Source organism: Xyrauchen texanus, chromosome 21, assembly GCF_025860055.1.
Source record: "Xyrauchen texanus isolate HMW12.3.18 chromosome 21, RBS_HiC_50CHRs, whole genome shotgun sequence".
NCBI classification, from domain to species: Eukaryota; Metazoa; Chordata; class Actinopteri; order Cypriniformes; family Catostomidae; genus Xyrauchen; species Xyrauchen texanus.
In genome coordinates this window covers 13057390-13083997 of record NC_068296.1, presented here as the reverse complement: position 1 = coordinate 13083997, position 26608 = coordinate 13057390, and the positions used below count along the sequence as shown (strand labels likewise).

Genomic DNA, 26608 nt, shown 5'->3' with positions numbered 1-26608 from the left:
CGTCGTGCTTTGTTGTATTACTTACTAACAATATGTAAATAATATTTGACCTATAATTATATAATTTAATATTATATGAGACCTTCGATCGTCTAATAATCGTCTTCGATCAGTCTGTAAAGATGAGCTCTCAGGAGAGACACGGAGCGGCATCATCCTCCTCTTGTCCTTCAAGGCAGCTTGAAGTAAGTTCGTGTTACTGAAGTAACCAATAACATCGATAAAACTTTTATTCATGTAACGTTACAGTGTGCAACAGTTCTGGCTTTATTTTGCAAATGTATTGTTGTATTGTAAATGCATGCTAAATAAAATGTTGCTGTTTTGTCATTGTCATGACTGCAAAACTGAAACCTGGCCATATCTTGGTCCACTGTTTGACTCTGCCCCGACTGCTGAACGGACTGCTGCTGAGCCTGCCTTGTGCTGGTATTCCCGAGCGACTGGTTAAGAATTTCAAGGTTGTTATGTACAGATGCAGATGCAGCATCTGCACCAAGATTTCTGCCTTGCTGTAGAATAAAGACCAGTTTGATATCTGCACTGTCTACATTGACACGTCCTTGAATATAATAACTGTGCAAAAGAGCAAACAATCAAACTACATAACATCATGACATGACATCAGTGCATTGCAAACTTGTGAATGACAATAAAAAATTATTAAAAAATATATAAAAATATGATATTTTATATGTGTTTATCAAAACATTGTGAATAAATATAATAAAATATATGCAATATTCCACCACTGTGTTGAAATTTAGAGTGTTTTCTGTAAAATTAGAAAATTGTATCGATGTTATTGGTTACTTAAGTAACACGTAACTTACTTAAAGCTGCCTTGAAGGACAAGAGGAGGAGGAGTGGAGCATTGTTTAATAAGCAAGGTCTTTTATTCAGATATTCAGAATTTCTTTCTGAATACCAAATACCAGTAACCCCAAAAGAATTTGCTACAGTAATGGGTGCTATTCCCTCTGGTTTATGTATGCTTTTTAAAAACCGTAATTACTTCACCCCAGTATCTACTGCATCCTTTCCTAAACCTTGTGATACTGTTGGTCAAATCTGTTTTTCAGAGTCGAAAGCTAAAAACTATAAGATCTTTATTTCTTAAGGATTTGATTTCTGTTCCACTTGTTATTTCCTTTTGGAATAATTTGTTTGGTAACCTTAATTGGAAAAAATCTGGTCTTTACAGCAGAAACTCATTCTCACAAATAAAGTGAAAGAAATTTCCTTTAAGTTGATACACAGGTTCTATCCTGTTAAGAAATTTATACAAAGATTTAAATCTGACATTGAGCTAACATGCTCTTTTTGTGTGAATTCTGATGAAACTGGTTCATTTATTTTGGTCGTGTCATTACACTCAGAAGCTCTGGAATGAAATTGATGTTTTTATCAAGTGTAAGATTTTGCCAGGCTTCTCAATACATATGAGAAACATTATATTTGGGTATTTTGATTCAGACCCCACAAACGAAAATGTCTGTTTTGTTATTAATTTAATTATTTTCTTAAGCAAATTCTATATTCACAAATGCAAATTTTTAAACTGTAAACCTATCTTCTCTGTCTTCTTAAAAGAAATAGAAAATTATCTAAATTTGATTTCAGTATCTACTAATAAGAAAGCCATAAGGACTGTTAGAATCTGCACTGCATTTGATCTCTTCATGTGAACATTTTTGTGTGATGTAATGCCCTACCTCTTCTTTTATTGTTATATACATTATTATTATTATCTTTTTTTTAATTATTATTATTTTTTCTATTTATTTTTGTCTTCTTTATTGTTTTGGTTGATATTATGTGATGTACGTATGCTTTCTCTTTTGTATGTTCCTGTTCTTTGCATTAAAAAAACATTATATATATATATATATATATATATATATATATATATATTTTTAAATAAATAACAGGAAGATGATGCCGCTCCATGTCTCTCCTGAGAGCTCATCTTTACAGACTGATCGAAGACGATTATTAGACGATCGAAGGTCTCATATAATATTAAATTATATAATTATAGGTCAAATATTATTTACATATTGTTAGTAAGTAATACAACAAAGCACGACGTATTGCATAACTACAAATCACCGCGAGAGCTTTCTAATATGTGCGCCACTGAGTGACGTCTGTACATCCGGGTCAGAGAGCACCTGTCCATCAAAAGCTCACTATCCAATCAGAGTAGATCACTGTTAAGCCCACCCCCACGAGAGGTTTGTCTCAAAACAGCAAACGAAAAACTGCGAAGCGTAAGCGAAATCTGTGGCAATGTATTCAGAATCCACGATTTGCTAAAACGAATCTTTGAAAAACATTAACAAAAAATGAAGCATATTTGAAGAGCCTGTTAAATTCGTGCGACTGAGTTCATTTTTTTTTTTTCATTTTAATTGTGTTTTTCTTCTTTTGTAATGGAATATTTTTGATAGTTTCTGAAAAAGTTACGTTCAGTTTTATAAAGTTACATTCATTATTATTGACACAATCGTAATTCCATAGTTTCATGGCGGGTAACGTACTGTGCTCCAAAACATTGGTGCTGATTGGCCCAAGAGGAGTCCTGTGCGCCAATGAACGCTATCTATCGATCTGCGCTCGATTGCTCTTCCTTCATCCTCCAACTACCCGGATGTCTGTCTCAGTAACTTGAAATTGAATTTGAGAACTGAATCTGAATTGTGAGAAGTGAATGTGAAGATATATAGAGAGTTTAATTTTCAGTGAGGATCAAATTTTATTGGACTTCAGTTCCAAACGAATAAATTCAATTTCAAATGATACAATTCAGATTCAGTTTTTGAATAAATTCAATTTTAATTAAACAATACAATTTCAAATGATGTGATTCAAATTCAGTTTTTCAATGCAATTATTCAAGTTTAGCCATCCAAATTCAAATATAATGGTTCAAATTCAGTTTCTGGTGGCACATATTTCAGCCCATAAAAAGCAGTTAAAAGCAGCATAAAATGAATCCATAAGACTACAGTGGTAAAATACATAACTTCCATAAGCAATATGATAAGTGTGGGTAAGAAACAAATGAATATTTAGGTCCTTTTTTACTATAAATCTCCACTTTCAATTTCAGATGTGAAAGTGAATATAAACATGAAATGTAGGCAATGATGAGATAATTTTCATTTTTAAGTGAACACATTTCATAATACATACATTTTATCCTTAAATCTTGATGCTGGAAAAAAGCACACAACCATGTCCATTTGTCAGTTTCCCATTTTCAAAAGTTGACAGCTTTAAGGAACAGAGTGGAATGTGTGAGTTTTTTGCAAAACTGAAATTATTCCTGGTTTCATCTGCTCATGGCTCATCAAATGCTGGGTAATACTGTGAAACGGTTTCAGTTGGAAACACAACAGGCTTGTACACATGGGCCTAAAAGCATCTGTTGTGTACTGGCTCACCGTGGCAGATACTGAACCCTGCTGTTGAAAACCAGTTAATGAGGAGACACAATGCTGCCAGCCAAATCTTTATTTCCTCTGTAAATGAACTTTTTATTTGTGTTTTGTTCACACAAAAATGTTTACAAAATTAAAAATGGAGGTCTCTCCAACTTCAGCTCCAAATGCTTAATGACTGGTTGCATCTCAAATTTCTCTTTGGCGGTTTGGAGGTTTTGCATTTGGTATACATTTGGCAGATGCTTTAATCCATAGCAGCTTTATTCATGCTATACACTTTATTAGTATGTGTGTTTCCGTAAAATCATACCCATGATTTTGACATTGCTAGCACCATGCTCAACCACTATCAATTGTTATTCCAAGAAACCAATGAAACTACATGGAGAGCAAACAGATTTTTCTGAGGTCTCCTACTTTTCTATTGAAACCCCCCCCAGTAATCTCATCCCAGTGTCTCTTCTAGAGTGTCAGACTGGATCTCAACAATGTCTCAAACTTTGCTGAGATTTGGCAAGATACCAAAGTCTAGATACAAAATATTTCCTTTCAAGACCAAATTATCTGTGCTATGCTATCAACATCAATTTCATACCTCTATTTTCTTACTTTATCACAAGAGTTATCTCAATTGTCTATATGTATACAGTATATATTAAGTAATGTTAGTAGAAACTTCTAAGACAAAGTTGATACTTAAATAAAACATATAGATAGTCTCCCAAGTTATTTAAAGACCGTCCTTTTTTAAATTTGTTTATTAAGACCATTTTTTTCATAGGTTATATAGTCTGCCAGCATTTATTTCTTTTTTTGGAGCATCCTTTTCTTATAGTGGAGATTAGAGGGCTGCTTCATTTATAGGCAGCTATTCTCTCTACAGAAACGATCCATGATGCATCCTGACCTCTTTTTGGCTCTTTGTTATCTTTCCCGTTCTTCGAGCCCTATAGCTTGAAAGCTCCAGGTGATTTGTCATTTTCCCACCATACACAAGCTCATTTTTTTACTTTGTTTTTCAATTATCTAGGTGTATTGTGCACCACCATGTTTTGTTTGCACTGCCAGGCAGTCTTAGTGCTATTTAGCTTTTTCTCTCTCTTTCTCCCTCCTTCACATTAATACCCTGGGGAAATTTGGAGGCTGCAATATCACTCTCTGTATCACTGACCAGTTTACTTTCCGCGCCCGCCCAGACTCTGCCTCTGATATTGAGGCTGAATTGTCTAAGGGTTGGCATGCTTGTATCATGCAGTCTGATGGACAGTTATCCACATTGAGAGCTGAGAAGATAGTAGCCTACTAGTCTTGATAAAAATAATAATAAAAAAAAATAGTGTTGTGACAACAGTCTTTTGATACTCATCTGGGAGCCTGTAAAGAGGGAAAAAAAACAGTGAAACTGCACTAGTTTTATGATACACCATACTGAGAGGAAATTCCAAGGGGACTTAAAAGAAAAGACAGGATCAGAATGAAGCTTCAGACTCCCAACTGAGATGCATTTTTTGCTGTATCCTTAAAATAATTTAAGTACCTTTTAATCTCACCTGTCAATCACCAGTCATCAGCCATTTAGAGTGTTGATACTGAAAGCGCTGTGATTTAAATGAAATTAGAGTGTGATGAAGAGTTTGTTGTTTGGTATATTTGGTAATATGAATGCTAATGAAGGTAATAATAATGATTGCGTTGTTAGAGCTGGAACAATAATGACAGCAAATATGGCATCATTTGAATACATTCTCATTTTCTCTTCCTCTTGGTTTGCAGCTCAGAATATGGTGTTCCCACCAGTGGCTTTGTGGGTGACGGTTGGTCTGGCCTTGTGTTTGCTGGGACTGCTCATTGCGTTGGCTTCTGTCTGTCGCAGGAAAATCAAAGAGAGCTGTGAGGAGATGAGAGCTGGTAAGGACACTTCCCAGTGAGTATGTACTCAAGAACAAGGCCTTAACATAAATCACTACTTGAGCTTTTACATAGACTTCTCATGATTATATTAGATAACAACAATTGTTGATGACTAGACTTTGCTAGACTATTAGTCTGGTAGTCTAGATTCCTAATCCTCTTGTTTTGTACTCCATGTCTGAAGTTGGTTTCTAACTAGTCTCAGCCTCAGATGGCACACCCATGGACCACAGTGCATTCACTGAATGTCTGATGTATATTGCACACAAAACTGGAAAGCACTTAAATTCTAAGCTACAATCAGAACAGAAAGCTGATGCTCCAGCCTGACAGAAGTGGAACCCAACGTGGTATTCTGTTGTTGTAGCTGATTCGCCTCAAGATTTGACATTCTTTGTGCATTCTGAGATGCTATTGTGTTCACTGTAATTGTACAGAGGGGTTATCTGAGTTAACGTAAACTTTCTGTCAGCTCAAATCATTCTCCGTTGACCTCTCTCATCAACAAGGTGTTTCTGTTTGCAGCATTGCTGCTCACTGGATGTTTTTTGTTTATGGCACCATTCTAAGTAAACCCTAGAGGCTGGTGTGTGTGTGACAATCCCAGGAGATCAGCAGTAACAGAAATATTCAAACTGGCCCATTTGGCATCTGCTTTTATTTTGATTTTATTTGTAGTGACATAAATTAATTTAACAGAATTTACACACATTTGAGCAATTTTTTTTTAATGTTTTCTCTACATTCCTTTGTGTACAGTTTTATCCATGTCAGTAGTATTGACTATTTCTATTATTAGATAAACCCAACTCTAAATGGCACTGGCTACTTTACAAGTCGATCAGACAGTCTTTTCCTAAAGGAAAGTTCATGGTCGGAATGATACTGATATTCAATAGCTAACAACTTGAGATTTTAATGGATGTTTTGAGAAAACACTATGTAGTGTTATTTACTATGGAAGGCCTGATCCCGAATTGTTTTCTTGCTACTTCCTTGACAACTTAAAAATTTGGCCTAGACATATCATTGCTTCTTAAAACTCTCCATTAACAATCACAGCAATGTTTGCTCTCTTTATGACAGTATTTGTGTTAATATGATGCATTTGGGATTTTATACACTGAAAAAATTTAATTACGGTGAATAAGGTGATCTTTATAAAAATACAATAACAATGTTATAGGTATTACAGCAGTTGTTCTCAATTTTCTTTTGGTCACACCCCCTTTGAAATAAATTGTTTCATTTTTTTAATAACCGGGTATGTTCAAGCAATCTCACACATTGCAAACAGAGTAATGAATATCGTTACTTTCCATGCATCTTTCTTACAAATCTTGTGAAAGCAACACAGCTTGTAATAATTCACGCGGAAGACCCCAAAGCTCTGTCGTGGCAGCCTGTCTGAGCAGAATGCTAAAAGCCAGACAGTGTTTAAAGCAAAGTCCTCATGTTGCCAAGGCCCTTTCTCCCTCCCACTGTTGCTGGATGTTCATTAGAGCTGGCTAAATAATTATTTGTGTCATGTAACTAGGGACTGCAGACATTGAGGTTGAAATGACAGAGGGAGAAAAAGAGCAAGAAGAATGTGAGGAAAAGGAAACATTGACAGAAAGATAGAGATGGATTTTGCAATCATATGAAGAAAAAAGTGAGATAAAGAGATGTAAGAAATGAAAGAACATTGCTTTCCTGAGTATAGGAGGCCACTGCCATACCAACTGTAGTGATTTCTATCTGTAGTGCAGGAGACATTTAAATAAAGGTAATTCCAGTGTTGCACAGGGCCCATGGGCTTTTAAAACTACATCTGCAACTGCCTTTTACCACTGAGAAAGACAGAGATGGAGTCAGAAATGGGAAGAGTGAAAGAAAGATTGGTGGCTTTCGGAAAACAATGCAAGGTGGAAACATGCATTTGGCATTTGACATTATTCTACAAAATGTTGAATCAATTTGGTAATTATAAGAAGACTATTTTAAAGTCTGTTGCAGGAGCCACATTTCCTGCTGCTAGGTGGTGGCACTATGACAGTGACCCAAAAGAGTCACATCCATGTGATTAGCCCCCAAGACTAAACATATATCTCAATTATGATCTAAATCACACATTGCACACTGAAGATATGAGACACTTCCTGTTTCCCATTTTTCGCCATCAATTTAATGCCTCACCATTGCAAAATAATTTAATATATAAAAAATCTATCGATAATATATATTTTTTTAAATGGCAATAACTATAATAGCTAATAACTATAATTATGAAAGTTGTCCGGCTTGATTAGAACTGTACATGTTCCAATTTTGTTGACTGTAGGTGAAAAGGGGGTGCTACAGAGGTCATATTACAAGCCCATTTTAAAGAGGGAACTACAGAGGCCCCCTACACACCCATGTGTGAACCTTTGCCCAGTCCTGTTGGCCAGTGACTCTGATATGTGTGCAAAATGTAATAACATTTTAAGCATGCCAAAACCAAAATATAGAAAGGAATAATAACAATGAATGCATTGCCATGGCAACCGTATTTAATATATAAAATATTCCTTTACAATTTTACACCAGCAGTATCTTGACAATATTCAAAAGAATGTAAACACAAGAGGGCTCCCCTAGGAGGAGTATTTAAAAGTTCAGAGTCTGCAAATTTCTCAGGGAGAGACCATATATTCCACCCACATGACCATTTTCAAGGGGGCACTACAGAGCTTTCTGAATAAATTCTGGGGGCCTGGGTAGCTCAGTGATAAAGAGACTGGCTACCAGCCCTTGAGCTCGCTAGTTTGAATCCAGGGCTGAATGACTCCAGCCAGGTCTCCAAAGCAGCCAATTTGGCCCCGTTGCTAGGGAGGGTAGAGTCACATGGGGTAACCTCCTTGTGATCGCTATTATGTGGTTCACTTTCGGTGGGCCACGTGATGAGTTGTGCGTGGATGCCTCAGTGGATGGCATGAAGCCTCCACACACACTATATCTCTGTGGTAACGCGCTCAACAAGCCAAGTGATAAGATGCACAGGTTGACAGTCTCAGATGCGGAGGCAACTGGGATTCCTCCTCTGCCACCCGGATTGAGTTGAGTCACTACATATTGTCATATTCTGTATATTGCTTGTATCTACTGTATATAATTTACATTTTTATATCAGTAAATCATGTGTGAGCACTTACTTTCAGCATACAAGTGTTCAGCATATATTGCCATTTTTAGATTCGTAGCCTAGAGGAGCGCGGGGCACAAACTAACGTGAGGTTTGTTGTCATACACATGGTTTAAACGTTTCAACACATGCTGGTAAGACGAAACTTAATTTGTTTACTTGTTGCCATATTAACATTGTGTAGATAATTTTTTTTTTTAAAGAAAGTCCAAAAGGAATTTGGGCAAACGCACCGGTATGAACACACATGGCACAACCCAGCCATGAAACACTCAGTTTATATAGAAAGGAAACACAATGCATGTCGGCGCTGCACATTAAAAATCAGATCACCTGGTTACCGCACACATGAGAGTGATTAAGAGCGAGAGAGAGAGAGAGTGCGATTAATACGGCCGTGAAGGCAATCACAATGGGGGACGTATTTCCCTTTTCTTTTTCCTGTAAAAGAGCACAAGCTGCAGAAAAAACTGCTGACACTAAATGACATTGATAACAGCCAGAACAAAAATGTATCATAAATTCTAAATAACACATTCCAGCGCCGGATCGGCAATCAGAACATACACAGATCAGATGAAAACTACAACACAATAACTGGAGATGTTTAACACATGAAATGAGAAATAAAATTAAATGAAGAATGTAGTTACACATACTTCATATACATAAAGTACGAAAGAGGGATCCCTTTTAGACAGACACGTAAAATCTTCTCTGTGTTATTTTGGGGATCATTCATGGAGCTTGGATGCCCTCTATTGGACATTTCTTTTAATTTCCACTTAACACACTGGGTAAGACATAGCCTGTGTTTCTAGAATTTTTACATTTCAGTTGATATATTTATTATATTTTATTGACATAAAAATTAATATTATGTTTATTGACAATGAACTTTAAAATCCAATTACGCGAAATACCTCAAAACATGTGAATATGCACAAAAAGGAAAGACATTTAATGCATTGCCATGGCAACAGTATTTAAGATATGAAGAATCCCTTCAGAATTGTAAATCTTAATATTATTCTAAAAAACATTTTTGTTTGTGGTGCTATGGCCGTGACCACAATAGCCACATCAATGTGATCAGCCTGCAAGGACAAACTTTTGGCTCAATTGTCATGTAAATAAAAACATGCACGCTGAAGATATGAGACATTTCCTTATTCCAATTTCTTTATGTAATTTTATCACGTCGCCATGGCAATGGCGTTCGATATATAAAAAATCATTTTGCAATTTAGCATTGTCAATGTCTTGGCATGATGTTGCCCAAATTTGCTGTCACCCACATTTCAAATCAAATAAAAATCAAATAACTTTATTGTCACACGGCCATATACACAAGTGCAACAGTAGGTGAAAGTGTTACGAATGAGGCAGCGAAGCAGACGAGAAGAGCGGATCTAAATGCAGACTCACTTTATTTAAACAGTCAAACCAATAAACACAAAGGAAAACCCTCAATGGGAAAATAAACATAAAACTGAGAACACGATGAAACAAAACTGAAAACTCGGGCAGGGAACACATACCAGGCTAACAACAACATTCAACGATAGACCAGGACTGAACCAAAAACCAGGGTTAAAATACATGAACATAGGAAAAAGGGACCAATGAACAAACAGAACTCAAACAAGATGATAAGGTGATAAACAGAAACCAAAGGGAAACTAAACGAGGGCAGGTGAAAACAATGAACAGTGAACACGAGGGCTGACAGGAAGACTATGGAGGTACAAGGGTGACAAAAGTGAAAACTAAGGAATAACAAAAGTGACAAAAATGACAAACAAAGGGCAACAGTGAGACAAGACAAGGTATACGTAACAGAGCCCCCCCTCAAAGGATCGGATCCCAGACGATCCTAAAACAAAAACCAAAGACAAAAAAACCCCACAAAAAACAAAATGAGCACCAGGGGCAGACATGCAGACCGGGGGTACAAGAACAGGCAGGAAGTCCAAGGGGGCACAGAGGGCAGGCAGGAAGTCCAAGGAGGCCTGGGAGGAGGCCACAGGTCAGAAACAGGGTCAGGGGCCCTGGGAGGAGGCCACAGCACAGGGGCCGGGTCAGGAGGCCTGGGAGGAGGCCACAGGTAAGGAACGGCCAGGGGCCCTGGGAGGAGGCCCTAGAGGCGGTGACCTGGAAGGCTCTGGCGGCAGGGCCGATGAAGGTGGCGCCATAGGAGGCTCTAGAGGCGGAGGCCTGGAAGGCTCTGAGGACAGAGCTGAGGAAGGCTGAGGAGATGGAGCTGAGGAAGGCTCAGGAGGCGGAGCCGAGGAAGGCTCAGGAGACGGAGCCGAGGAAGGCTCAGGAGACGGAGCCGAGGAAGGGGGCGCCGTAGGAGGCTTTGGGGGCGGAGACCTGGAAGGCTCTGGAGTCTCTGGGGCCTGAGCCGTAGGAGGCTCAGGAGGCTTTGGGGGCGTAGCCGTAGGAGGCTCTGGAGGCGGAGCCGTAGGAGGCTCGGGAGGCGGAGCCGTGGGAAGTTCTGGAGGCTCAGGAGGTGGAGCCGTGGGAGGCTCAGGAGGCGGAGCCGTGGGAGGCTCAGCTGAGGGAGGCTCTGGAGGCGGAGCCCTGGGAATCTCGGGAGGAGGACCCCTGGCAGACTCGAGAGATGGAGCCCTGGGAGGCAGAACCCTAGGAGGCTTGGGAGGAGGAGCCCTGGGTGGCTCGGGAGACTTGAGAGGCGGAGCCCTGGAAGGCCCGAGAGGCCCGAGAGGCGGAGCCTGTGCCCACGCCTTCCACGGTCAGTGAGCCTGTGCCCACGCCTTCCATAAAGCATCTGTATAAATTTATTTGTTTACTCCTGTTCCAACAGAGAGAACCTGGGAAGCAGTAGTCAAACCCTCATCCAGATTATAAAATCTAACCAATATATGAGGAGAAGACCACCTTGCCTCCTCCGCAGTCATCCACGGCTTCTGGTTGGAGCGTGTGGTGATGGTCTTGGAGAAGGTGACATCATCAATGTACTTGCTGATGTAGCTGGTCACTGATGCTGTATTCCTCCAAGTTGGTAGAGTCGCCATATGTTGCAGCCTCCCTGAACATGTGCCAGTCAGTACACTCAAAACAGTCCTGAAGAGCAGAGATGGTTCCTGCTGGCACCTGCTTCTGGAGCAGTTTTGCATCTGAGGAGCAGTCTGTATGCTGGAATTAGCATAACAGAGATGTGGTCTGAGTAGCCGAGGTGGGGGCAGGGCTCTGCCAGTACACGCCTGGGATGTTTGTGTAAACAAGACCAAGCGTGTTCACCCCTCTCGTTGTATTTACATTTACATTTATGCATTTATGCATTTGGCAGAATTACAGGGACAATCCCCCCAGAGCAACCTGGATTTAAGTGCCTTGCTCAAGGACACAATGGTGGTGGCTGTGGGGATCGAACCTACAACCTTCTGATTACCAGTTCTGATTACCAGTTAAGTGCTTTAGCCCACTACGCCACCACCACTCCTCACTCGTTGCAAAGTCCACATACTGATGGAATTTAGGGAGCACTGTCTTGAGATTCACATGGTTGAAATCTCCGGCGACAATAAACAGTCTGTCAGAGTGAGCGTTCTTCAGTTCACTAATAGCCCCATACCGAGCGCTTCCTTAGTGTTAGCGCTGGGGGGAATGTAAACTCTGGTTATAATAACAGTGGTGATTTCCCGTAGTAAATAAAAAGGTCTGCATCTAACAGTCACAAGCTCCACCAGCGATGAGCAGTAACTAGAGACTAGCATAGAGTTATTGCACCATTCCGTGTTGATATAAACACACAAGCCACCACCTCTGTGTCTTACCGCACAGAGCTGCATTTCTGTCGGCACGAAACAAGGCAAGCCTGTCTAGCTGAATGCCGGTGGCCGGAGCTCTGTCTCTGAGCCACGTCTCCGTGAAAACAAAGCTGCAGTAGTCTCTTAGCTCACGCTGTGTAGTCTGCTGTAGTCGGATGTAGTCCAGTTTATTGTCCAGGGAGCAAACATTTGAGAGCAGGATAGACGGGAGAGCCGGCCGGCTAGGGTTTGTTTTTAGCCTAGCATGGACCCCCGCCCTCTTGCCGCACTTTTGCTTCCTCGCACACCGCTTACGACGTCCCCTCCCCCAGTCATTGGCATCAGGCGACGCCGAGGACTGGAGGCCTGGGCCCGTATTCATAAAGAATCTAAGAATCCTTTTAGAAAACTCTTAATTTAGCTTAAAAGTGATTCGGGACTGATCTGAGAGCAACTCTGAGTAAGGAAAAGACAAAAAAATTCAACTTAGTGAGGAGGCGGGGCTGACCATGTTGCTATGTGTGACACAATCTTTTGAAGACTCTGATTGGTTGGTTGTCCAAGAAGGGGAAAAAAAAGAGTTATTTTAAGTATAGGGTCTATTCTAAGCCTTCACTTTGAAATTAAATGCGTATTTTTTCCTATTTGACCATTTTCTCACACACACACTATATATGTGTAGATAAATCCTTTTTTTAATTATTTACCATGCTGTTAATTTCCTAAGTTATTTGATTGGCTTAGAATGATAAAAATTGTTCCACTCTTTCCAATTACACTGATTGCTGGCATGTCTATTTAAGTGGTGGTTTGAATGTTGGTTTTAATGTAACAAACATGGAATCAAAATCAAGAAGGACGAGAAAGCCCAACTGGACAGAGGAACAGTGTTTACTGTTAGCCCATTTAGTGGAAGAACACAAGGCCATCCTTAAAGGAAAATTCGGGCCGGGTGTCACAGCACGGGGCAAGAAGCAGACATGGGAGCGTATAGCACAAACTATTAACGGTTCATTCCCCCCGCTTGTGCGCACCATTGAAGACTGCGAGAAATGTTGGTACATGTTGCAATCAAAAGCCAGAGAGGAAATTGCAGCACACAAGCGGGAGTCATCACGCACAGGTGAGTGATATAACACTTGTTTTTTTTAAACCGCTGGCAAACTTATCTCAAACAATTATATGTATACTGTACATGTGGTCCATTGTATTGTTTTCTAGGGGGGGGACCACCTGCTAAACAGCTGTCCCAAGTAGCCCAAACCGTGTTCAACATCTTTGATCACTCTGAAACCAGTATTACCGGTTTGAAGGAGGGCATAGACAGCTCAATGATTCAGCTGGTAGAACTACAAAAATTTTAATTTTAATAAACCAACAGCCAAGTAACACAATATAAAGACATTTTTATTTAACATAGCCAAGGCCATTTCACATATTTATATCTGGCATTCTTTGAACTGAAAAAAAATAAATAATTGACCTAAATTTATTTAAAATAACAGAGATTATATGTTTTCTGCTCTCAGTAGCACTGAGCCTTCAGCAGAGGAATGGGGACCGTCGACATCGCAGATGTATTCACGATTTTTATATTACATTCACTGTTACTTACATGAAATGCAAATTAGTAAACTGGGCTCTGTAAGGATTCCCACTTTGGGACAGATCTCTCCCTTGTGGAGGGTATTCTTCATCATCCTCTTCATCAGCCCAGTTGTCCGTGGGAGGGTCTGCAATTTGTCTAGCTTTACAGATGTTATGAAGCACTGCACAGGCTGTTATCACTTTGCAGACCTTTCCTGGTGCCAGTCGCACCTCTCCATGTAAAAATGTGAAAGCGCCTCTTTAGTTGACCAATACCCCGCTCAACTACGGCTCATGTTTTCTTGTGAGCTCTGTGAGTTAATGAAAATGAACAGAATTCAGTTGATATTTTCAAAATATAATGGTAGGTTATTTATGGGAAGTAGTGTAGCCAACAAATACTAAGCTACTGCAACACATTTGTTGTTGTTTAAATTTTAAGTCCACACACATTAATTGTATGTTGTCACTGTTACCTGTTGTAATTTAGCTGTGACCCCTGCTCAGGATGGAGGTAAGGTGTGAGGAGCCATGGTTTACAAGGATAACCACTGTCCCCTAACAAGTGGCAATTTGTTGGAATACGACGTCCTTCAAACAGATGTCTCAGGCCACTCTCCGCCAGTATCCTGGCATCATGTGTTACGCCGGGCCATTTTGCAACAATGTCTAAAATCTTATAATCTGCACTGAAAACAACTTGAACGTTTATGCTGTGGTACCTCTTTCTATTAACATAAACGTCCTCTTTCGACGGTGCGATAATTCGGATGTGGGTTCCATCTATTACTCCGACAACACCAGGGAAGCCTGCTATATTGACAAATGCAGTTTTTTGAGCCTGCAAGGTGGGAATGTCCAGTGGAAACGAAATGAACTGCGACACAATAAGAGGTTCTGAAAGTGCTGTAATTGTTTGTGTGATCACTCTGCTTACAGAAGGTTGTGACAGACCCAAATCATCACTGCTGCATTGTTGCATTTTCCCAGTTGCCAAATATCGTAATGTAGTGATTACTTTCATTTCTGGCGTTATGGCATTCCTGCGCTGTGTCGGTGATGTTAGCGCATCTCTAATAAGATCAGTCACAAACATGATCCCTGCACGATCTAATCTATAGCGTCTTAACAACTCACTGTCATCCATTGTCTGCAACACATTTCTTCTCTCTCTTCGTCTTTCTGCCATTTTCTCCTCTGCTAAAGAAACTCTTAAGCCTCTTAAAAGTCCTCGTCCGTGCTCCTAACAATTTTGACCTTAAGACCTCTTTTAAGGGTTAAGATACTCTCTGATTTTTTCTTTAATTTTAGGAGTAAACACCCACATTTCTAAGAATTTTCTTAGAATTTTGTCACTAGGAGCTACTTTTTGCATTAAGATTCTTTATGAATACGGACACTGGTCTCCTCAGAAAGCCAAGTTTGCATAGGTTCTCCTGCAGATCATCATGCATCTTGGTTTTTGCATGAATCTTATATTTTATCAGTGTCTGGCGATGGTATACACAAGCACCGGTGTTTCCGATGTCCATGTGACGTAAAAGTCGGGCTAAGTGACAAAAATAGCACCATTTTCGATCCGGAGTGGCCGATGTGTGCCTATGTGCCACCATCTTGGATCAACTCCTTGGATCAACATTCCTTCTAACTTAGACAAGAATAGAGTGATAAAGTTTCTTGCAGATCAAGGGTGTTCTTGGATCTTTAAGCCACACCATGCTTCACATATGGGTGGACCGTGGGAGTGGATCATTGGCCTGATTTGAAAGATTTGGGATTCCATGATGTTGCAGTTGGGACCACACATGAGATTCTCACAACATTCAAGTGAAGATAGGAGACAAGTGAAGATAGGAGAGTTTGGAAGGTTGAGATAAAAATTGTGAATAAAGAAGAGACAAGATTGTTTCTTAGACCAATATCTGAAGTGATGTTTCTCCTCTCCTTTAAATACTGATGGGACAGTTTTACTCTTTAATTTATCTCAGTCTCATAGAAGCTAATGATTTTTATCTGATACCAGGTGGGGAAAGTGTTGTTGGTGCAGTTAAATGTGCACTGTCTCTTTAATAATTCTCTGTTTACTGATGATGTTTACAGTGTTGGCCAGCAACTGAGGAAGTGATTCAGTCTATTAGATGGGAGCCAAAGAATAGATTTGTGTTCAAGGAATTGTAATCCATCTGCTACATTTCATGCCTTGCAAGCATCATCTGTATTTTATTTTGTGTTTGGGAAAATATTTTACTATGTTTGAGAGTATTACATGATTTTGTATAAATATCATTTTTAATTTAGTAACTGAAACATGAATGATGCATTATCATGTGCTGACCCACATTATGCCTAGCATTGTGGTTATTCAATGTCAGCTATTTGTTTTTAGAATATGCATATCTTTATAAGGATGTTGAATGTGTTAATATGTTAAATTGAAGATCATTAGTGTAAAAATGTGAATAATACGTGTTTCTTCTTCTTCAGACTTTCTTAAAGTACTGATGCAGTTGTATTGTATTCTTTACAGTTTTACCCAACTTCAAATCAGCCATTAAAAAAGTTAAACTGAATCTTCAACAGAGTAATGATTTGTGGAGGAGTTATCTGTCTGTCAACATGTGCAAGGAGAACAGGGATGGCAGAACACCCTCATCGGCCCACATGTGGACTTAGACAGGCTTTACAATTTAATGGAAAAGCTGAGCTCTTTTGGTGAATGGAGTAGGCTGAAAGGTGCATGCCTAACTGATGCTGTCTGCTCCGGTATCGCTGCGGGTACTTTGGCGGAGATTGGACTGGACACTCCTCGCATCAGACTTTGGAGCACAAGGCTGAGGAGGTCAGTCAGAGTCGAGAGCCGAGTAACTCATTTTTCTTGGCTGTCATAATGTGGGTGGAGAGGTTGAGGCGGATCTTAACTACAATAAGCAGCTTCTGAGATTGGCCTGTAAGCTCACATATCAGTATGGAGAGCCAGCAGAGAGGGAAATGAACAATGTTGGTTTGTTATTTTATTTCTTCTCTTGGTGCCTGGATCAAACTAACTTCACTAAACTTAATTCCTCTTCTCTTGTGCTGAAATTGGTTTGTGCTTACTAGAATAAAAAATAAAAAAAACTGCTCCGAGTGGATGAAGCTGGAAGTGTTGTTGACATTTATTTGCATTTATTCATTTGGCAAAGCTTTTATCCAGTGACTTACCCCCCGAGAAACCTGGAGTTAAGTGCCTTGCTCAAGGACACAATGGTGGTGGGTGTGGGGATCTAACCAGCAACCTTCTGCGTACCAGCTCTGTTATTTAGCCCACTACACCACCACATACCGAATGTCGAATGTTGAGTTGAGATATCCACAGGGTGGTTTCCAAAGCATGTTGAATTTAACTTTTCGATTAAACGCCTTAATTCTGTGCGATTATTTAAATAAAAAAATGATGCGTTAAATTAGCGCAATTAATCGTAAACCGTATCAAGGAATATTCCTACCACCAGAGCAATTTAAGTACCAACTGTTTTCAGCAAGGGGCAGTTAGCAAAACTCCAGCTGTATAGCCAATGCAAAACTGTAAAAACAGAGAACATTCCAAACCATTTGTGCATTCAAACACAGCTGGGCAAAGTGTAAATCCGAAGGCAAGGATCCCGAGAAGTTTTTTTCTAAGTTTCAAACTACACTTAACTTGACAGAGCGACTTAATACCACTGTGTTTATGATGCGTCACAACCAAAGTGAGATGCTCCAAAAGCATCTGTCTGACACATGTATACATTGACATGTCCTTAGAAAAACCTTTATAATAAATCTTTCTCAGACAGATTGACGAATTCAATTGCAAAACGGATTGCAGTGGAATGTAGACAAATGATAGCCTTATGTTCAATAATATGGAAATAAACAATGTATTGCCTTCTAAAGCCACTTAAGCAGTTAAGAGATGAAATCCTGAAAGCATATGTTTGACCAAGTGAAAGTGATTGATGGTCAATTTCTCCAGCCGGGTATCACACTCACATATCCATATTTTTCAATAATATTAGATCAGTTGTACAGAGTGACATAGGACACTCAGACAAATGAAAATACAACCCAGTTGTTGATAACAAAGAGCCGTCGGGAAATGTTATTCCAGGTGCCTCATCATAACCCGATGGCAGGTCACTTGGGACAGGGGAAAACACTAAGCCATCTCATGGCCCGTTTCTTTTGGCCAGACATTCATGGGGATGTTCGCCGGTGGTGTGCGGCATGCCGTGAATGTCAGCCGGCCGCTCCAAAAGCGCCATTTCACCCCCTTCCATTGATTGAGGTGGATTATGCAACACGATATCCGGAAGCAGTGCTGCTGTGCAACATCTCAGGACGTAGTGTCATGGAGGCACTCTTCAAAAGTATCTCCGAAGTGGGGATTCCAAAAGAGATCCCCATTGTTTAGGGCACAACTTTGATGTCACGAACACTATGTAAGCTGCACTAATTATTGAGTATTAAATCGATTCGGACAATTAGTCTTATCAGTGCTTGTCTACCACAAAAATGTAATGCATATTAACGTTATATTATTTATATATATATATATATATACATTTTTATATTATAAATATTTATAATTATTTAATCACTTTATATTGATTTATTGATATTTGCAGGGCTTTCTCTGAAAATATGTATATATGCAATGAATTTTGATCAATTAATTGGCATATCATGTCATTAATTCAATTTAAAAAATAATTGATTGACAGTCCTAAAATGAAGTAATGCAGTCAACAGGAATGCATATTTTATTAATCCTACACCCTAACCTTATCCCCAACCCTAAATCTAATCATCAGTGGAATAAAAATGCAATCTTATAGGGAAAATACAACCTCTGAATCACACTCACCATTGTTTATGTGAACTTGATTATTCCTGGTTGTTGCGGAGTGTTGTCATGCGGTTTCAGGGAACATGAACATTCAGAAGCAGCCTGTCGATTTCCTGCATGATCATGCTGGTGTGTCAATGTTGACTATCCCAAAAATTATCACTTCATTATCTAAGACATTATATATTCTCTTTTATATTGAGATAATTTTTGGGATGTAAAGTATGTCAATGTGAATAGTCAGAAATACTCTCTTAGTCACAGAGAAACAGGCTTCATTCTAATTCTCAGTCTACATTTTTTAAAAAGAGGAATGCTTGAAGTGGTATCCATAAATCACCTCAATTAAGGAGACCAGATGTGAACAACACTTGATATACTGTATATAAATCACACTAGGAGGATATAAACTTTGGGCGCACACATGTTTGTGCATATTTGCATACAAGAATACAAAGTACACTCACTGAGAACTTTCATAGGAACATTGTACACCTAGTTATTCATGCAATTATCTAATCAGCCACTCATGTGGCAGCAGTGCAATTCATAAAATAATGCAGATACGGGTCAGAATCTTCAGTTAAAGTTCTCATCAACAATCAGAATGGGGAACACATGTGATCTTAGTGATTTCAATGGTGGCATGATTGCTGGAGCCAGATGGGCTGGTTTGAGTATTTCTGTAACTGCTGATCTCCTGGGATTTTCACACTTAACAGTCTCTAGAGTTTACTCAGAATGGTGTCAAAACAAAAAAACATCCAGTAAGCGGCAGTTCTGCAGACAGAAACAGTGTTCAATGGATATCTCCTCACACTTCCTTAAAGTAATAATTCACCCAAAGAAGAAAATAAAAAATTAATCACACATTACAACGCATATGATTTGTGCACTCCAAGTCTTATAAAGACAAATGTGTAAGTTACTTTGTGTAAGTAAAATACTCAAATTTAGGTTATCACTGAACAATACTAAAAATGTCTAGACACTTTAGTTTTCATTACCTTATTTAATATCAGTTGTGTATCTGTGTTTGTGATTTCATGCTTTCTACGGGTATGATTTGACTCATGGTTGCCCCTTGCAAGCCACACTGGTTGAATGTTGGCACATTTATACTTCTACACATTATTAAATGTTCCTGAACTCTTTTATTTCTTAGCATGTGTGAATAATTTTTTTATTTCTGCCACTTGAAGAACAAAATGGATCTTTGACACCTAGTGTACCTCATTTATTCTAATCTTTTCTCTCTTCACAGAGGAAGAAGCAAAAGAACTTGAGGAAGCCAAAGAACTAGAAGAAGCCATGTCAGGTCAGTCTTTCAGAATACTTTGTAAACATTTTGAAATGTACAGGATTATAGTCACATGCTTACATCACATGCATATAAAGTTCCGAGCCACTTCAGCCACTTGTTGCTAATTTTGGGAGCCCAAGTTTCTGATCACCAATAGATATCAATGACATGTAAACAATGCATCGTGCAAATTAAATTCCTTATGCACATCTTGTAAGTACATCAAAACTACATCATGTTTTAATGTATTCATATGTCTGATGTAGTTGTTGCATCTTGGTTTTGATTAATGGTCTTTTGGAGGGAGTTTTCAGTTCTGAAATTTACAGTATATTTTACTAGTATGTCAAGCTCTTTTATCTCAAAAGATCAGGGGAAATTTGCTTTCCCATGGCATGTCTCCTTCAAGAAAAGAGGCCAGTGCCTTAAGACACAAACACACAAACCCCTCAAATCATTGGTATTTTGGGACCGATCCAGGGGAACTTCTGCAAAGTGCAATTGTTATAATTTTCTTTTCTTTTTTGGTGGATGGCTGTACTATTAATGTTAGCTATTATGTTCTCTGGCTTGACAATAAAAACAGTAATGGTTCAAATTCTTAATGACCCTCAATGGCATTGTAGTAATTATGATATTTAATGCAACTGGGGAAAATGTGCATCTGAAACAAATATGAAGACTGAAATAATAGGACTCTCTTTCAAAATAAAACCGTTCTTTAGTAATTTAATTTTGTACTTATCATTCTTTTTTTGTAATATGAAACCCTCCAAAAATGAATCTCTTGGAAAATTCATGAATGTTTCAGCCTAAATTGCCACAATTGTCAAGCAGAACAAGCCCCCCCCCCGCGTCAACCACCCTCAGGTGAAGGCCAAAGTAAACGCTGGCAGAGTCCAGCTTGGCTCCCCCTGTGGCTTTAATGTCATTAAAGATTCATTTGACTCCTTTTGTCTGATTGAATTATTCAGCCTGGCCATGAGCTGCAGAGTTAATGCTATGAGATTTTAATAAGCAGGCAGGTGAAGAGGGTCAGTGAGAGAGAAAGAAAACGAGAGAAAGACTGAGGGGCAAAGAGTGAGAGAGAGAAAGCCATAAAGACAGGAGAGAGAGAGAGAGCGGGTCAAAATGTGTCTGTGGTAATGGGGGTCTCATAAATATTTAATATGTGATGTGTGTCAGATGTGTGCTCGGATGACATAACATGAAATGTTGACATGGTGGGAATTCCGTAATGTTCCGAAGATTCCCACAGGCTGCTATTAAGCTAAGCCCCCTTTAAAAGATTTTTGTGTCAGCATTTTTTTTTCTTTTCTTCAAATGACAAGTCTGCATTCTGTTTGCTACAACCATTCAAATGTAATACAAATCTAGGACTTGAATTGCAGTATTGGGTATGTTACTCCAAAAAAGTAATTAATTACTAATTACATCTTCTACATTGTAATTAGATTACAGTACTTATTACTATGTCTGAAATGTAATTCAATTACTCATTACTAATTACTTTTCTAAAACCCATATTAACTTTGACCAGATGGACAATAAAAGGATAAAAATCTAATTATTATTTAAATTATTTCAAATAAATCCTATAATATAAAATAAATTATTCTTGAACTGTTTTTAAACTGTTCCTAAATTGATAATAAAATCTGTTACTCAAAATGTATGACTCTCTTTATAATTTATTGTCCAAGCAAGTACATTTGTTGCAAAAGGCTGTATTTCATGTTAAGTACAAGAAATCAAAGATGATTTTATTATACTGTATATAAACAGTATATAATCTAGTATAATGCATAACACATGCAGATACAATCTTCTTTGTGTTCTTGTAAATACATTTTATCTTAGTGCATTCCTGGTTAAATCTTTAAACAGATGATTAACTGTACATTTCCATGTTATGTATTGTGTGTTAGAATGTATTATATTCTTTAAAGGAGTAACAATGAATTTGTAAGTACTAGAATGTACTATACCTTTATGAAATGATGCAGGGTTACATGTTCATGGGACATAGTTGATTCTAGATTACATTTAGTTGGTCCTGAAGAAACAGTGGCTGCAGAAAGCAATATTTGTTTTCTGAATTCCCTCTCCCAGCCAATTTGAAAGGTGCATTCTGGCATAGGTGACATTTGTTCACCCCACACATGCCAAGCCTCAAAAAAAATATCTTATTAAAACCAAAAAAAAAAAAAAACATATTCAGGTAAAAAAAAAAAAAAAAACATTGGTAACTGCAGTTCTGCAATTAGTGGTTGCCTTGTATTCTAATACATGTCATTTTATCAACAAGATGGAACTGAACACACACCAATCAGCCACAACATTAGACATTCTAAACCAGCTCATCTGGCACCATGTCACGAACCCCGCTCCTCTGCTTCTCCCCGCATCGTCTAGCACACACACGCACACTCCCTCGACCTCACTCCCTCGCTCCGCCCCCTCGAGCTTTTCACGCTCTTTTTGCTCGCTCGAGCCCTCACGCCCACTTTGCTCCTACTCGCTCACATGCTCGTAGGCAATCTCCATTCCTCGAGTTTCTCACGCGTTTCCAATACCCCAGAACATTATGACCACCTGCACTCGTGTCATCTGCACTCCTGCACATTAGTTTCACCTGCACTCGTTTCATCACCTGTCATGGTTTACACCTGCACTCTCCCCTATATATATCACTACCCTTTCGTCTCACGGTTGTTGGTTATTGTATTTAGTTTCCCGTGTCTTTGCCCCCGCTAGTCTCGTCTAGTTTTGACCTCCTCTCGTTCACCTCTTAGCTTGCCAGCTCCCCTTGTTCCCCTGTCTTTTGCTCATTCTAGTCCCGTCTCGCTGATCCTGTTTACCCCGGCTTTGACCCTCGCTCCCCTCTACTACTCTCCCGGATTTGCCCCCTTTACTCTCTCCGATTCCCCGGCTTCGACCTCTCGCTCCCCTTGACTACTCTTCACTGGATTTGCCCCTTGATTGTACTTTTGCCTGCCTGCAATAAAACACAGTTTGACTTACATTGTGACTGTCTCTTCTTGTGCGGGTTACACACCAACAGTCATCCATGCAATTTTCTAATCAGCCAATTGTGTGGCAGCAGTGCAGTGCATAAAATCATGCAGATACAGGTCAGGAGATTCAGTTAATATTCACATCAACCATCAGGAGGAGGAAAAACGTTATCTCTGTGATTTGGATCATGGCATGATTGATTGTGCCTGATGGGCTGGTTTGAATATTTCTGTAACTGCTGATCTCCTGGGATTTTCAAACTTAACAGCCTCTAGAATTTACTCAGAATGGTCCCTAAAACAAAAAAACATCCAGTGAGTGGCAGTTCTGTGAATGGAAATGCCTTGTTGATGAGAGAGGTCAACAGAGAATCGCCAGAGTGGTTTGTACTGACAAAGTCTACGGTAACTCAGATAAACGCTCTGTACAATTGTGGTGAGAAGAATAGAAGCCCAGAATTATATTCTGAGATGCGGGTTGGCACTGATTTGGTGGTACGAGGGGGACTTACACAATATTAGGCAGGTGGTTTTAATGTTGTGGCTGATCGGTGTAGATAAGCTCTCTTTATTCATGGCACAGTCCATATAGTCAATTTGCATGATTAGCTCCATGCAGTGATGTAAAATTCAAGTGATAATAAATAGATGGTAATGGATTTGTTATGAATTTGTTCTGCTATATGTTGTGTAATGTATGGAATGTATTTTGTGTTGCTCAGAGTGAATGTAATAGAATGCTTGTGATGGGAGTTGTTTGTAAAAGCATGTGTCATATATCAGTTGGTCATGTTGAATTATTAGTGGTGTTTACCAAAGCAAGCATCACTGTTACTTTTGCTCATACTTTAGGAATTTGAACAAGCCCAAACAAAAGTATAAAATCTTTTGCACATACTGCAACTTGACCTGCACCTTTTGTGCTATGGACATGAATAATACCTCAAATGGCATGTTGATATTTTTCCGAAGTTATCCGACTTGGGCAATAACACCCCCTATTTAGTTATATAAAAATAACGTAGGCACACGCATACAAAGTCTTCCTCTGTCCCCTCTCCCTCTGTCATTCTTATTTTCTTTCTTTCTAATGAAATCATCATTATTGAATTCTTCATTCTTCATGCCATATGCCTGTGTCTGTATGGCATGATATTGCAGCCCTTGGAAATTGATCACCCCAGAAAGCTCCATTCAACTGACACTCCCTTGAAGACCAGCTAAGTATCCCCATGTGATTTTTTGTTTGCATGTATTTGTGCTGCTTGCTTACAGTTAATTGTCACATACTTTGGCACCACTAAAAATCTGTGGGAGAAAGAAAAGAGAAAAAGCAGGTCTTCTGTTTGAGTGTTGGGCAGGTTGTAATGATGTTGTGTGTATAGACTGCAGTTAGCTCTCCAGGGAGTATGAGCCTGAGATGGTTGTTACTAGCCCAGCTGAACTCAATACTGCAATACTGTTTTTTACTGGCCTTGAGTTGTTTACCTCTTTACCCACATCCTTACAGAAAACTATTTTGTTCTCTCTTTGTTTTAGCTGCAACACCTCTAAAGAGCTAAAGCTGGATGGAGACCAAAGGTAAGTCTGTTTGTTATTTGCAGTAGCTCAGAATATAATATTTTCCACAGGAAAATATGCATGTCCTATTTATGGCTGGCATGAAATTCTTTTGGTTAGTTGACATGTTGCATCTTAAACAGCATTTAGCTAATTCTGTTACAATCTTTATGGTCACACTGTACAATACATTTTTATTTGTTAACATTAGTTAACACAAACTAACAATGAACAAAACTTTTACAGCACTTATTAATCTTGGTCAATGTTTCTTTTAACATTCTGGAACAAATGTAACATTAAAATTTGATCTCTAAAGCATTTTGTAATGTTAATGATTATAACTTTTTAGTAACATGTTAACATTATAAATGTTTTAGTTTTTATAACCACTTTCATTAAAATAAACTAAATAGAATGTTTGTGTTTTAAAGGGGTCATGACATGAGGGATCAAACTTTCCTTGATCTTTTGACATATAAGAGGTCATTGTACTATAAAAACATACTGTAAGTTTCAGAACTGAAAACCTCCTCCTGAATAGAAAAATAGCATTTAATTAAACCAAGTGGCAAAAACAGCTTGTTTGGAATTCATAGAACTTGTGACGTCACAAGGACCAAATACATCTGCATATGCAAGACCTATTTTTCCGTCATTGCTCCGTTGGTCCCGGCCACTGGTGCTCAGAGTCAGTCACACAGATGAAGAGGAGAGATGGGCCTGTCATGGTAAATTCATTCAAAGTGGACTTACACAGGACATCTCTGTAACAGGTTCAAGAAATGAGGTAGCGGGAGACAGCGAATTCAATTCAAAGGTAAATTTATTCAAACATACTTTCGCTTGACTACGTAATGGTAAAGCTTCAGATCAACACTCAAACAATATAACTAGTGGGACTGGCAGCTGCCAACACACTAGTAGCATCAGCTGGGATCTCACTCTGAGTTCTGGCCCCTTTTATTCTCCCCATCACTCACTGCGAACAAAGAAACAGCAATTAACAGCAATTCATCTCAGGTGAAAACGCATACAGCTTTTCTCTCTCCCCAGGCGAAAGCTCCACCATGCCCTCACCTCCATATACCCCCTCCGCCCGACTCAGGCCAAGGGAAATGTCTGGTCTGTACCCCCCTTTCTGGAGAGGAAGGCCGTGACAGTCATCTGCACCCCTGGCTTGTGGACCACCTCTAACTTAAATGGATGGAGTACCAGATACCAATGGGTGATACAGGGATTGGCATACTTAATGTGGTGGAGCCATTGGAGTGGGACATTGTCTGAACAGAGGGTGAAACTTTGTTGCAACAAATAGTAGAAGACAGCATTGGGCGCTCCTCCCTCCTACAACTTGGGACAGTACTGCACCCAGAATGGGGAAATCCCCAAATAACAGGGGTTCGAGCCACTTATCCCAGTTCCGCACATCTTCATGCACAAACTTACGAATCATATTCTTATTACAATCAAAGTCTTATTAAATCTTTCGACCAAGCCATCCATTTGTGGATGGTTCACGCTTGTCCGAATCGATTTAATACTCAGTAATTAGTGCAGCTTACATAGTGTTCGTGACATCAAAGTTGTGCCCTGAACAATGGGGATCTCTTTTGGAATCCCCACTCCGGAGATACTTTTGAAGAGTGCCTCCATGACACTACATCCTGAGATGTTGCACAGCAGCACTGCTTCCGGATATCGTGTTGCATAATCCACCTCAATCAATGGAAGGGGGTGCAATGGCGCTTTTGGAGCGGCCGGCTGACATTCACGGCATGCCGCACACCACCGGCGAACATCCCCATGAATGTCTGGCCAAAAGAAACGGGCCATGAGATGGCTTAGTGTTTTCCCTTGTCCCAAGTGACCTGCCATCGGGTTATGATGAGGCACCTGGAATAACATTTCCCGACGGCTCTTTGTTATCAACCACTGGGTTGTATTTTCATTTGTCTGAGTGTCCTGTGTC

General features: G+C 39.4%; 1 protein-coding gene across 9 annotated transcripts in view; it reads left to right on the top strand.

Moving 5' to 3' along the window:
- Positions 1–26608, top strand: part of LOC127661675 (CD276 antigen-like) — a 144860-nt gene that overhangs the window by 84633 nt on the left and 33619 nt on the right. For 3 of the 9 annotated variants that reach the window (XR_007972773.1, XR_007972772.1, XR_007972774.1), the window contains exons 5-7: positions 5223–5357; positions 20021–20074; positions 24238–24657. Coding sequence is in view for 3 of the 9 variants with exons in the window: in XM_052152501.1 (XP_052008461.1) it covers positions 5223–5357; positions 20021–20074; positions 24616–24638 (212 nt within the window). In the remaining 6 variants the exon portion in view is untranslated. The remainder of the gene's footprint in view (positions 1–5222; positions 5358–20020; positions 20075–24237; positions 24658–26608) is intronic. The other 6 variants (XM_052152501.1, XM_052152502.1, XM_052152500.1 and 3 more) reach the window with 3 other exon arrangements.